Raw genomic sequence first — 14,485 nt, 5'->3', positions numbered from 1 at the left:
TTTGTAAAGAGCTAACTGCCTGTTTGATATCACACTCTGTGAGGGGGCTTAATGTGTTATCTACTTTGTTATGGTCATTTGGGATTATCTCAAATTGATCACCGTTTTTTGGTATTAGATTATTGGATAAAGCGTGGTGCAGTTATAAGAGAAGTTTACCAGCCCTCTCCTCATGTTTGAAAATTCACTTATTCTGAGCGTAAGATTCTCAATTTCCTTGATCAGTAGAGTTTCAAATTCTGACTAAAGCGTGAGCTTGTGTTTAAACAGACTGGCAGAACGTGTGTTTTGTGTGTACATGCAAGCTACTTAAGGGATAAGCACCTAGTCAAACCTAGAATATGAATGGTGTAAAATCTCCACCAAAAATGAAGTGGGGAGTGTTCAAATCTGGTAATGTCATTATGAGGTTTGTAAATTATCCCAGTTTGGAGTGTAAAGTTGTTGCCACCAGAAGAACACACAAGAAAACGGACTCAAATGCTAGTCGTGAGGCAAACAGATAGAAACAGACAAAAAAAGAGACGAGGCACCAAGAACAGACAGTCCAAAAATACTTACTGACAAATACAAACCTGACTAGACTCAACACTCAACAAGATTCTAACACTGACTAGGATGCTGGAAAGCTTGACACAAGGGCACAAGATGATCTGGCACGAGATAGGGGAAGACACAGATGATATGTACACCAGGGAAGGGAGAACTCTGGAGGCCAACTCAAAGCCAACAGCATAAGTTAACATCAAGTGCGGCAAATACCAAGGTGATGCATAATCCCCACTGCTGTTCTGCATAGGCCTGATCCCCCTCAGCAGATCATCTCAAAGAGGAGCTATGGATGCAGGTTCGGAAGCGGAGCAACCATCAGTCACCTCCTCTACATGGATGACACCAAGCTGTATGCCAGTAATGAGTGAGACATCGACTCACTGATCCACATCACCAGGATCAACACCAATGACATCAGAATGTCATTCGGACTAGATAAGTGCGGTATCAAATAGAAGGAGGATGATCAGAACCAAGGAGATTGAACTACCAGAAGTCAGCATTGCAGATGTTCAGGACAGCGACAAATACCTTGCGATCCCCCAGGCCATTGGGAACGAGGAGGCCATAAGGAAGTCAGCCACAGCCAAATACCTCCACAGAGTAAGGCAGGACCTGAAAAGTCAGCTGAACGGGAAGAACAAGGTCCGAGCTGTCAACACTTATGCCCTGCCAGTCATCACATACTCTGCTGGTATGATAAGCTGGCTAAAGGAGGAGATAGAGGCTGGTGACATCAAGACAGGGAAGCTCCTCACAATGAATGGAGGACTTCATCCCATGTCCAGCACCCTGAAATTGGAGCGAGGGAGGCAGAGGAATGGTGAGCGTCAGAGCCTGTGGGATTTCCAGATCCAGACTGGCAAAAACTGGTGATGGCTAACCAGCCTGACAACGGTCTGATTGAAATACAGAAGAAGGCAGTGGTGATATATGTAACAATCCCAAGAGACTTTATAAATATATATATATATGTGTGTTGTGTGTGTATGTATATGTGTGTATATATATACATACATACATATATATATATATATATACACACACATATATATATATATATATATAATATAAGTCTATATGCATAACCAGTACCAGTAAAAAGTCTGCACACACCTTCTCATTCACTGGTTTTTCTTTATTCTACCTTCCATGACACCGGAGGTTGTTTCTATGGGCATCTCCTCAGGTGAGCTCACTGCTTTGCAGGTCTCCTCTGGAGGCTTGATTTTCTTGCTCTAGACATCCCAGGCAGAATTATGTTACTTCTCTCCACAGTCGATCATTGTAACTGTTGTTACATTATTAATGTAGAAAAAATTACTCTGTGCAGAGCATGATCAAGCACATCCTTACATGTTGCTGCTCACAAGCGCCCCCTGTACCACATACATTACTGACTGCCCTGTTGTCTGTCTGTGTGTCCACAGTGTGATCCAGGGGAGGCCACCAAGCTGCTGTATGACCTTCTGTACACAGAGCCAATTAAGATTGTCCTGATGCCAGGCTGCAGCTCTGTGTCCACGCTAGTGGCCGAGGCTGCTCGCATGTGGAACCTCATAGTGGTAAGAACCCTCACCTTGATGTCTATAAAACAGTAGTCAATCAAAATGATGCCACAGTCTGGTAGGTCTTCCTAGGACAGAATTAATTGGTATAAGGAAAGTGATGCATTTAGATTTCTAGACAGACAGAAAACACCAGAATAGGAATTGGGTAGTTAGCATTACAGTGATAGCCACCATGACTCAACAAAGAAGAGCCTCATACATAGAAACCCTGGTATACAGGAAAAAGAAAGGCAGTCAACAGTGTTTATTTGATAAGTGATCTCTGGGTATTGCTGTATGAAAACACCACAGAAAGCACTCCGCAATGCCCAGTTAGAGTTTGTTACCAGTCCTTAAAAAGGAAGAAGAATGTCCTTCAGTGTGCTGCTTTCTCAGCCTGTTGATGATCCAGGCTGGAAGAAGGTTGTGGTTCTTTGTCCTGGTTGCAGGCTGGAGGAATCTGGAAGCTCGGTGCTAACTTGCTGGTGGCTGGGATCATTGTAAGAGTTGATAGTTGTGAGTTGGTTTGAAATTCCACAGGGGAGTTTCTTTCACTGTTACAAGAAAAGAAGAGTGGAACAGGTTTGGCAATGCACAGTCCATTAGTGATTATCAGGCTGAAAGCATTCCCACTGATTAAAGCTACTAGCTACTAATTATCCTCTCAGGTGGAAAAATGTCCTGGTCACTTCATGTGACAGTTTTTCATTTTCCAGCTTTCATTTTAGATGAGGACATCGATTGAGACAAAGGTTCAGGGATCCAAGTACAGCATTAATGTCATTTTGCCCTTTGGGGAATGCTAGTGAAGTGCACTCACACTAAAAATGTTTCAGACATATTCCTTTATTTTTCATAAGCACAGCTATTTTTGTGTCAGAGAGAGCTTTTCTTCCAGTTCCTACAGTAAGACTGTGACCCATATTTCTCTGTCATTGTTCACTCCATAATGTACTGCTTTAAAACTACAGGCAATCAGTGAAGGTTGTGAATAACTCAGCAAATCTGATTTAGTGTGATTTATCTGAAGGACAATGAATGAAACATTAAGATACTGTAAACTGATTATGGCTCCATTCTCATGTATTCTTCCAGGCTGTCTGCAGGCCCTCAGTCTTACACTGAGCAAATGAATTCTAGCCCTCCATGTGATTTAAATGTCTGATATAGTAAACACTGAACTGACTGTCAGTCACATAGATAGTGTGTGTGTGTGTGTGTGTGTGTGTGTGTGTACATATAAAAGAGATCAATGTAACCTTAAAACATATTCAGAAGGCTTTTTGTAAATGTTGATATTGTGTTAGCTTCTCCATGATTTAACTAGCATTCACTTATTCACTTATTTTGTGCTTTTTCTTTAGTAGTTTAGTTTTTAGATGAAGCAGTTGAAGTCACCAGGATGACATGGACTTTAACACGTTTCTGTCTCCGTGTCTCAGCTGTCGTATGGCTCCAGCTCTCCAGCACTGTCCAACCGTCAGCGTTTTCCCACTTTCTTCCGTACTCATCCGTCTGCCACGCTGCACAACCCCACTCGAGTGCAGCTCTTTCAGAAGTGGAAATGGACCAAGATTGCCACCATTCAGCAAACAACAGAAGTTTTTACATCAGTGAGTCATGTATTTCGCTGAAAGTGTTCAAAAGCAGCCAAGTGTAAGAGTTTAAAAAGGAAGACACTACTTGTCGTCATTTAGAGGTACTTTCATAGATTTTCTTGTAGCACCCATATTTCCAAATTTTCTTCCCAGTTCATATTTTGAACTTATTTGTCAACTGACCTTCCACTAAACCCCTCCCCTAAGCAGGGGGGCAATCGGGTTTGGTGTGGATTTCTTCCAAAAATGCCATGAAGGTAAAGTCATCCAGTTTGGTCTTCAGAGCAGCCTCGAATCTTGTGAAACTTACCCGACATGTCATTAAGCCAGTGCGGCACTGAAGGGCTCTGCAGAGCTTTCCTTGCTGTTATAAGCTCATACGCAATTTGTTGTGTTTGGGGCATCGAAAAAGAAAAAAGAAAATTTCAAACAGCATGCCATCACATGAATTACACTTACAGTATCACGCTGTGATTTCTCCATCTGTTGAAGCTTTGTGCATGGAGCTCTAGTAAAATACTGCATTTAGATTTTATCTAGTGTCTTTTTCTTTAGCTTGCCAAACATCAACATCTTGATTACAAAAGTGTAAAGGACTATATTAAACAGTGTGTTTATTGTTAGCATGTCCAGCTAACAGCAAGGATCAATAGTCGCCACCCAGTAATACGAAGCTGCTTTTGTCTACCTCTGTCAGAAATCAAGAACAGCCATCGTTTCAAAAATGACAAAACATTCTCTCTGTAAATCTACCACAGATGTACGTATCTTGACATGGCTAAGTATCCTGACATGACTGCAGGCCTTCACCTCAGCTAAGTTTCGGGGAGCTGCTAAACATTACTGACCATAGCAAAGTAATGGCACAGCATCCAGTAGAGAGTGAGGCTGCATGTTATCTGTCTTTCCACAGGTGCATGCATTCAGAATTGATGGTGGTTTTTACCCTGCCTGGCCGCTGTGTTTTCTTTTTTTGTCCTCATGTGTGCAAAGACCAGCAACTAAGCCACAATCAACCTGTGGAGGTAAAGAGATAAAAACAAATGCTGTGCAAAGAAAGTTGTGCCAGCTACTCACTCTGAGGACCAACAGGACGGACATCAACAGTATCTGAAACATGATGCTTTTCACTCAAGTCCAATTACAGAGAACGTACTTCACCTGCTAGTTGATTAAACATTAATGTGGGCTTGCACGTATCTGGGGCAGCCTCCTCTTAGTGACAATACATGCCCTCACAGTTCCTGTAGCTTCCTTTGATTTGTGTGTCTTCACCTGTGTCACCTGTATGCTGGTATCCTCACCCACGCACATCATCATGTCTCCAAGCCACTAACTCATCTCCTCCCTTTCTACTTCACTCCTACTTTAATTGCTGTTTACTGTTCTTTAAATTTCATTTTGGTATTTACCCAACTCCTGTTTTGGTTGCTGTCTCTCTTGTTCTTGTCATCCTCTGCTCAGCTATGCTCATTATCGTGTCTCTCTCTGTGTTTGACAGACTCTGGATGATCTGGAGGAGAGGGTGAAGGAGGCAGGGATTGAAATCAGTGTTCGTCAGAGCTTCCTTACCGACCCTGCTGTGGCTGTCAAAAACCTCAAGGTGCAGCATCCTCCCTTTCTCCTGACACATATCAGCAGATTGCTCCTGGATACTTGCTTATGATAGCCCAGGAATTAAAGAAGCACTCTTATGCCCACAATGTGGAGTCAATCAGCCACATGCTGTATCTCTGTAGCTCCAGTTGAGCAGCCCAGTGACCCAGACTGTGATAAACACTGTGATAAAAGCTAATGCTCGATAGAGATCCGTTCACAAAGTGACAACTTCTCTCGTTAATATAAATTCAGGCACAACATAGTATTATGGTTCCAATACGCAGTGTCTCTTCTTCTTGAATTTGCTACACAGCTTAAAAGTCAAGGTCCACATGTTCAAAGCTTCCATTATTATAAATGTTTTATGTTGAATAGAATAGAATAGAAAGCCTTTATTGTCATTCTACTGGGTACAACGAGATTAAAAGGGCAGCTCCTTAAAGTGCACACAGTATAAAAAACACAGTATATAAAAAGGTAGCAGAAAAAGTGGTAGCCTAGTATAAATACGTGGATATTGCACAGATATGAGGAAGTTTATATTGCACAGGTATGGGGTAGAATATTGCATTGCATGTTGGCATTAGGGATGGGCATTTCAAGCAGAAATACTGTTTCTATAGCCACTGGAACATCTCACACTAGATGGCAACGGCCATAAAGCCAAACTCAAGGCTTCAAAACGGTGGTCCACAAACCAGCGTGTGGCTATGACCAGTTCTTATATACTGTCTATGGTGTTTTAATGAGAGCATGCCTCCCCCCCCCCCCCCCCCCCCCCCCCCCCCCCACACACACACACACACACACAGACTGTACAGTACAATGACCTTGCTCAGCATGCCAGCCTAGTTTTGGTGTGCAGTCATCTACAACAGGAAGGTAACCCAGTGAAGAGGAAGGCTGCCACTGTGCGGCGCAGGCGCTGGGAGGAGGGTTGATGCCTGTGTTCCTGATCCACTTTGCAGGGCCTTTAACTTGTGCTTTTCATCTGCACCTTATGTTTGACTCTATCTTTTTCTTTTTCATTGCCAAGCGCCAAGATGCCAGAATTATTGTTGGCCTGTTCTATGAGACGGAGGCCAGGAAGGTGTTCTGTGAGGTAATGTGTTCTCCAGTTCAGACTCTTGCATGAATGCGGAAATAAATCATTACGTAGATTCTCCATCTCGTCATTTATTTATTGTTTGTTTGCAATGACTCATTAACAGCAAATTTTATGCAAACTTACCACTTCACTGTTCCTGTGAGCTTCCATGCTAGACAGCTAGTTTGCTAGGGCTAATGTGGTATTATTAGTAACAGTGGCAGAATAGCTATTTCAGATATGAGAACTCAATATCTGAAAACCACTCCAACCATTCCAACATTAAGACTGATCACTGAACAGTGAGCAACACTTATTGAATTCTTACCTACATATCAGTGACAGTCTAAAGGGACATGATGGATGTTAAATTGTCTGTCAAATCCATCCATCACATGCGCATTTCAAGTATCACTGAGTTGAAGTGATGCAATCCACCTTTATGTTTTCAAAATGATGACATAAAAACCACAAAAACAAACTAAACGATATGATGAGTCTGTCATTTATTGGCGCTGACAGGAGAGTTGTTTCCATGTTTTCTCTTTGCCTCACTGTATCAAATATTAATCTCTGTGTTCTTGTCTTTCTGTCCATTGTCCCTCTCCAGGTGTACAAGGAGAAGCTGTACGGAAAAAAGTATGTGTGGTTCCTCATCGGCTGGTACGCAGACAACTGGTTTAAGACCAAGGACTCCTCCATTAACTGTACTGTGGAGCAGATGACGGAGGCTGTGGAGGGTCATGTGACCACTGAGATTGTCATGCTCAACCCAGAGACGGTGCGAGGAGCTTCCAACCTGGTAAGATAAGGGTTATAATGTGGCTTATCAGTGGTGCTCAACAGAATCATCTGCAGCTGCAGACTGCTGGGATTTGTACTTTTTATATTTTGCTACAGCAGCAAAACACCTATGTACTGTGCATTGGTGTGAATGCTAAAAGTTATCTGTAGTGGAGAGTAGTTCTTTCATGGTTGTAGGCCTACTAGTAGAACATGTAAAAACATCTTCAAAGAATTCAAATATTCTTAGTCAGGATCATTTTTGATTTTAAGTTCTTTACAGTATTCTGAGTGAATGTAGAAGATTACTGAAACAAGGACTGCACTGGAAACAAGTAGAGTTACATTACATTTGCAGAATTCTATCGTTTTTGATACGAAAGGCCTAAATACTTAGTTGCTAGGACCAGAAAGTATGAACATATGTGAACGTTTGTGCTGGTGAATATTGTAGTCAGATATGTTCAATGTAAATGTTTGCTCATTATGCTGAGAAAAAAACAATCAAAAACACAACATGAAACTTTTTTTTACGTTTTAAAATACTTGCCACTGCATATTTGTTAAATATAACTGATGTTTTTTAGGAGATTGGGTTGCACCCATAGCCTTGAACCCATAGCTGAATCAATCTAGAATGAACCCTAAATTATGGATCTAAAAGTTTTATTTGACCTACAAAACGTAGTGTCTTGCTGCACAGGTGTTTGCTGGGTAGCATTTCCAGGATACTGCTCTGTATGCTGGTGTTCATACAAAGTGTCCATGAAACACAGAAGGTGGACTTTTATTCATTTTCAGAGCATGTTATCTGCTGGAGTGAACAGCGAACGCTTATTGATCACAGTGCGGTGAAGTGACACTGACTGTGTGAGGCACAGACATCACCCAAGAAAAAAACAGGTCGCTTCCTCTCCCTTATATCTTAAGCTCAGTGTCTGCTCAGAATACATCAATCACCAGTCACACTCCCTCTGGGTTGAATTCTGGCAGTGTAATGGGCTGATGACTCATCTGATCACTGAATGAAATACATATATTTTATCTATACATTTTATATTTTAAAAATCAATGGCCCACAGCAGGGTACAACCCCAGTATCTCCCTCCTTCATTCTTATGCAAGAGTGAGAACACTAACAACTTCAACTCGGATAGAGCCCATAAAAGTGATTGAAGTACATAAACTGACTGCACGTAAGCCACAGAAAACTGAGGAAGACAACTTTATAATTACGTACATTTATTACTACCACAGCAGACAACAGGACACAACCACAACAAACATTAAGTGCTGACAAAGACGTTTGTAGCAGACTAGTGAGTAAACCAAAACATCCACAGAATAGTAGCCATCATTGGAAGCAGTAAAGATGATAATACATTTAGAATTAGTTTGGTAAGAGAGGCCACTTAAATTACTAGATCAGTCCAGAAAAGAGATGTACACTTACTTTTCCGTGAGTGTCACTGAGTGGGATGGGTAACGTATGAAGGAAACTGCATTGCAGCTGCAGACTTGTGGAGATGGAGATCAGGTGGCTGAAGTTGGTTATGTAAAAAAAGGAACATAACGGGCACCTCACACCACTGACCAAGAAACACAAAAATACCTTTGCATTTCAGTGAAGCTTGATTTTGTAGGTAATGTTCTAGAGAATTACTTAAATAACTGAGATCAAACAACACACGTTAAAGGCTCACGGTTGTTCAGATATTGATATATGAATTTTGACACACATACAGCTTGTGGCATTTGGTTAAAAATGATAACACTAAAATAAGCTAGTTAACAAAATCAATACAAACATATAAATTCAGGCAAGATAGAAAATAAACAACATTTTGTATTTTAGCAAGGTTGGCTTGCAGGAGAGACAGAGGAGGAGCTGAGCAGCAAGAGATGACTCCAGGGTGAGCTGTGGAGATTTCAGGTGCAGGGCTGCTTTTTAACAGTTGTGAATAGCTTCCATCTTCTTTCCCTCACTTTCCTCACACCCAAGACTTGAACGGTTCCTGACTTGGCAGCAGGTATCTTGTCTCTGATCTCTGCAGGGGGCTTTGCGTGACCTGTAAACTTCTGCCTCTGTCAGCATTGGAACCGATGTGACGGTGATCAAATATTTTCTGTCTACCTCTCAGCCTGTACTTCAGCTATCGCCTTTCCTTGTCCAGAAATGACATTGGATGTGACACTTGTCGCTTCTACATTTTTGCTTTGGATGATAGATAAAGGAAAAAGCGTTGGCGTTGTATGATTATACCACTCTGGCTACTTGGTTGTCAAATTATTGGCTTCAGTGAAATTTAACCCCTAGATTGCTTGCAGACTCCAGGGAGGGTGGGTTACATAAAAGAACTTTCATGGAGTTTCTGTTTCTATGACTGACAAACCAGTCAGTTCAAAATAGGTGAACAAAAGAACTGGCTGTGGAAAGATGTATATTTCACGATATGTGAACAACTAAGGGGGCTAACCTGAGCCACTGACAGCCACTAAGTGGACACCACAACACCATAAAAATAGCATGGAGTTAACAGCTTATCCCCACAGAAGCCTCCTCTGTGCCTCAACAATCCTGTGTTTGATCAAAACAAAGTACTGAACACAGAATATAGAGGTTTGATCAGAAGGGAGATCGCTTTCACTGAATAATAAGCTGCAAGTTAGCACCAGCTTGTTTTAGCCAAAGCAGCTTGCCAGCGCTGCACGACTTTCTTTGTGGTTATATCCCTCCACTGCTCTATATTTCTCTTCCCTGTGACAGTAGTTGACTGATTATATCTGGATCAGATACACTGCCGTGAAGGCTGCCAGTTGCTTAAGAGGGTGAACAACAGTATTACTAAACTCAATGGGGACGTCCAAAGACTCTTGGGTGAGCTAAAAAATAAAGTCTCTTATCCAGCTTCATCCACAACACCTCTGCTCAGGCTAAAAAGATTTTGTCGATGAACTCAGCTATATCTGACACCTTTTTGTGAGATCCAGCAACTCACCCACCACCCTCCCCCTGCTCGACTCCCAAACATTTGGCTAGCTGGATCGAGGTGCTTGTCAGGGGCAGCAAAAAGAATGGTGACCTGGCAGTATCATCACCTCCACTCAAATCTGAACTGAGTCATCTGAGATATCATTCTCTGGGACCCGTCATCACACTGTGGGCCTTTCTCCTTTTCTACTCTCAGCTCTGAGGCTACCTGGTAGGAGGTGTAGTCAAATGTGGTAACATGGGAAGTCTCCACGCTACACTGTCTCTGTCCATAAACCTTGTTAACCGCTTTGCCATGCTACCACCCAGGCTCACCAGCTCACCCTACTGATGCATCTGCCCCAGCTGCGATGGCTGTTCCAACTCCCACTGCTGCTGCCACTGCTGGTACAGATGGAGTTATACAAAGGGGAAACAGTTCTATGGTGCTTGTTTTAAAGAAAACCCTCTCCATGCTCCACTCTTGCCCCCCACTGCTTTAATCATTGATGACTCCGTAGCCCAAAACATCCATTTCATCATTGTGGTTATGCACTACTTTCCCATGCACTACTGAATTTTTTTAAATATGCAAAAATGACACTGCCCGTCAGAGCTGACAAAAGGTGATTTTGTCTGCTCAACAGCTATGACATTTTTTTTTTTTTTTTGTCTTTATTTCTGACCCAATTCCCACACTGGGTTATGGTGGGACAGCATGTTAGCATGATTGGTAGCCCTCATATCTGGCTCTCAACTTTGACCCGTCCTGGAAGGGCTCCTATATACATAGAAAATGCATTTCCTTCACCTAAACATGCTCGGTAGCCACTTGCTTGCTGCTAATTTAGAACAAGCTGTTCTGGCCTCCACATGTGAATGACTATTAAGATCACACACACCTACCTACCTGGACTCTCTTCCTGTGACACCCGCTCACATCAACTTCCTCCTTGTGGAATGATTACATTACTGCTCCAACCCTTACTATTCCTGTCAGTAACAGACACCATTACCCAAACTGGACTCCATGCACTCCCCTGCTAAAGCAAATGTTTTTCAGTAAATGGTGCAAGTCTCTGTCCATTAAAAATTGTGTGAAATATGTTGTGGACTGCACAGTCAATACTGGACTCATATATACTGTTGTCATTTTACATGTAAACTTTAAGTTTGTTGGTGACTAGTATGATTCATAAGGTATGCACAGAACAGTATCAAAAGGAAGCTGTCATGTTAAAGATGAAGAAGATGAGACACAAGTGAGTTTTTCTGCACCTGTGGGCACAAAACAGCTAGCAAACACTGCCAGTGTTCATCTCAAACCTTTGGCTCGAAGTTTAGCAGCCAGTTTAGCATTACCTACAGACCTTTCACAGCAGTCTGTCACTCCCAATGGCAATTGTGAAATAATGCTACAGAATGAGATGACAGAGACGCTGTTAAGCAGAAAAACTTACTTACAACTCGTTCATTAGGGCATTTGAACAGACTGCTAGTCAACAAGATAGGTTACTGTACCTGCAGTTCACAAGTGGGGAGTCTCCACTTGTTCATAGTTGTGAACACATGAGGCCAGATGAAGGTTACAGAGAAGCTCAGAGGCTCCATCAGCATTTCTATGGTGATGAGCTATGAATTGCATGAATAAAGCCTCTGAATTGTTCCAAATAAAATCAGAAGGCAGGAAAGGATTATGTGCCTACGCTTTGTTCCTGGTACGATGTTGAAACACTTTGAATGTTGTAGAGTTCATGGATGAGATGGACAGCCCTGAATGGCATCTCAAAATTGCCCTATAAACTGAAAGAATGGAGGAGAAATCAAGCATATCAGTCCTAAATAACAACAAGGCAAGGTAAAGTCATCAGTGACTCACTGTTTGGAGATATTTTTGATGTCAGCACAGAAAGGGGATGCCAAAGACAATTAATAAGAGAGGTAACCCCAAGAATAGCAGTTTTGCTACAAGTGTCTCTGGCTGGAGCACACAGTGATGCTCAACAACCACAAGGGAGCAAGCATGGTCTAGACAAACCAGCTGATGCCTTTCAAAGTCCCCTCATATACTGTGAAAAGACCCATGCCTTGGAACTCCATTAGAAAATAAAAGAACAGATTCCCAAAGACAGAACAAATTCCTAACATCAAAAGGACTTTGCATTGGCTGTCTCACACAAGGTCATCTGAAGAAGGGTTGGCGTAAGAGAAAGCAATGCAGGGAGTGTTCAGCAAACCACCAAGCACTCTGCATGTTGTAAAGAAAATTCCAATCCTGCCAAAAAAAAAGAAGAAAATAGGAGCGCACAAATCCCTACAGAGGTAACCACCGCTTTCTTAGGGAAAAAAACCTGAAAGCAGCAGAGATACTGGAGCAGACATGCAGAAGCTATTCTTAAGATATAGTCCAAAAGAATTGACAAGATAATTTAGGTCCATGCGTTTTTTGAATCAAGGAAGCACCGCAACCTTCTGCACCAATGAGATTATGCACTAGGTTTTTTGTAAAGCTTTTTTTTAAAGAGAAAAATCCTCATCAAAGCATATGAATGGCATATGAATAACATAATGGCCAAATCGTGTAATTACAACAACGGTGTTTGTGACACGACACCATTGGGCCCAAAAATACTTTTTTCCATAAACTTACATTGTGAAAGAGACACCTGTAAATCAGCACATGCGTTTATTTCAGTCACAACCCCCATGAAATGTCTCGTTTCACCATCTGAATCTGATCCATTTTCGGTCTGAATAGATCAAACATTTGAGAAGTCATTTCATTCCCATTCATTAAAGCAGAGGGCTGGGCAGGAAGTTAGCTGGCTCAGCAGACCCGAGACAGCCCAACAATGCAGAAGATCTGGGTACTTTTATACCCAGGACGTCAAACTTTTTTGACTTCATGCACCACTGAGCAACTTTCATAGAAATGGACAGAGCCCCGCCTCCAAGGCTGTATGCAGTTGTCTTTATACATCCATGGGGTAAATAGGGATTGACTTCCTTATGAAGCCAGCCTCAAGCAGCCAGTCCAATAATTGCAGATTTTGGTACTTCCGCATTGGCTTCTTTTGGATGAAGCATGCAATAGATTTGGTTTTAAGTCTGTATAAAGCAAAATGTGGAGATTTGTTTCTTGTTACACATCATACACTTGAAAAGACTGAACTATGTTGTAATGAATTGTGGAGTTACACCATTTCAAAGTTTTTCACCACTGTGATGTTGAGGATTTTTCAGGCGAGGCTGAATTGGTGGCTTGATGATGCACTGGAGCGTCCTCAGCATGTGTCATGCAAAGGAGTGCGACGAGCCCCTCTCATGGCACTATTTAAAAGAATGCCTGTGTGTTGGAGGTGCTGACTCTGGGAAGGCAGTAGTCAGTGTGTGGTGATACCAACCCTAACATTACCAGTGTAACACTAGTCTACTGCAATCAACCTAACCATGACAGTGTTACGATGGCCTGAGTGAATTGCTTCTCTGTTCCAGACTTCGACTGTATGGTTGCAGACAGGTCTCTTCTGGAGAGACATCTCCGTGAGTTACAGCAGCATCTCTCTGTTAGAACTATATTGGATATCATGGGTACCCCAATTAGCTTCAGCCGTAGGCTTGTTAACATAGTGTTGTCCACAGCTGCTGCAGTCACACATCCCAACTGCGAGCTGGTTTTGAACCCTTGCTTGTCCTGTTGTTAGTCCTGTTGGCACACAAACCTCACCCACCCGATGTTTTAACCCCAGGGTTAAACAACGCATACCTTCCCTACTAAAACTGTTTACACACCAACAGCATGAAATTGCAAATAATTCAGAGGTGAATTTTGAGGCCCCTAACTATTGTCTGACTAAGTTCTAAAAAAAATTAGAGAGAGCGAGTACGAGAAAGAGAGAGAGATGTAAACTAGGCTATTCCCTTGTGCATCCCTAAGTCCTTCAGTAAATTCTCATGGCCCTGAATGCTCACAGCGCTTAAAAATAATAACACCATTATATTTCTAAATCCAGAGAGGAAAGACTGAGCAGCTATTCTCTCAGACAGAGCAGTGGTCCCTAGAACAGCTGTACAACAACAAACAGATTATAACCAATAAAGTGTTGCAGCCAGAGACTACGGTAGCCATGGGACTGAAGGATAACTTGCAGTTTCCTTATTTAAGCAGTTCAAAACCACAACGAAGCAGGGTATGTTGCTCACAGTACACCAGCATATTTTTATTTTATTTTTAAAACTCACTAGTTTAATGCTAACTACTGTAGTGTAACGTTACAACAACGACGGAGGTGGCAGACATTTTGCGCGGACTGTTTAAGGTTGATATATATAGACCTTTGTCATA

The 14,485-nt window shown here is 42.1% G+C and overlaps 1 protein-coding gene across 1 annotated transcript in view; it reads left to right on the top strand.

The window, feature by feature from the left end:
* The window catches only part of gabbr1b (gamma-aminobutyric acid (GABA) B receptor, 1b), a 94,897-nt gene that overhangs the window by 42,093 nt on the left and 38,319 nt on the right, over positions 1 to 14,485 (top strand). Inside the window, exons 7-11 of the mRNA XM_070846537.1 lie at positions 1,983 to 2,117; positions 3,545 to 3,715; positions 5,202 to 5,303; positions 6,336 to 6,401; positions 6,997 to 7,188. Coding sequence (XP_070702638.1) covers positions 1,983 to 2,117; positions 3,545 to 3,715; positions 5,202 to 5,303; positions 6,336 to 6,401; positions 6,997 to 7,188 — 666 coding nt within the window. The remainder of the gene's footprint in view (positions 1 to 1,982; positions 2,118 to 3,544; positions 3,716 to 5,201; positions 5,304 to 6,335; positions 6,402 to 6,996; positions 7,189 to 14,485) is intronic.

The sequence above is a fragment of the Pempheris klunzingeri genome, chromosome 16, assembly GCF_042242105.1.
Source record: "Pempheris klunzingeri isolate RE-2024b chromosome 16, fPemKlu1.hap1, whole genome shotgun sequence".
NCBI classification, from domain to species: Eukaryota; Metazoa; Chordata; class Actinopteri; order Acropomatiformes; family Pempheridae; genus Pempheris; species Pempheris klunzingeri.
Note: the sequence above shows the minus strand (reverse complement) of the source record. Positions and strands in the feature narration are given on the sequence as shown.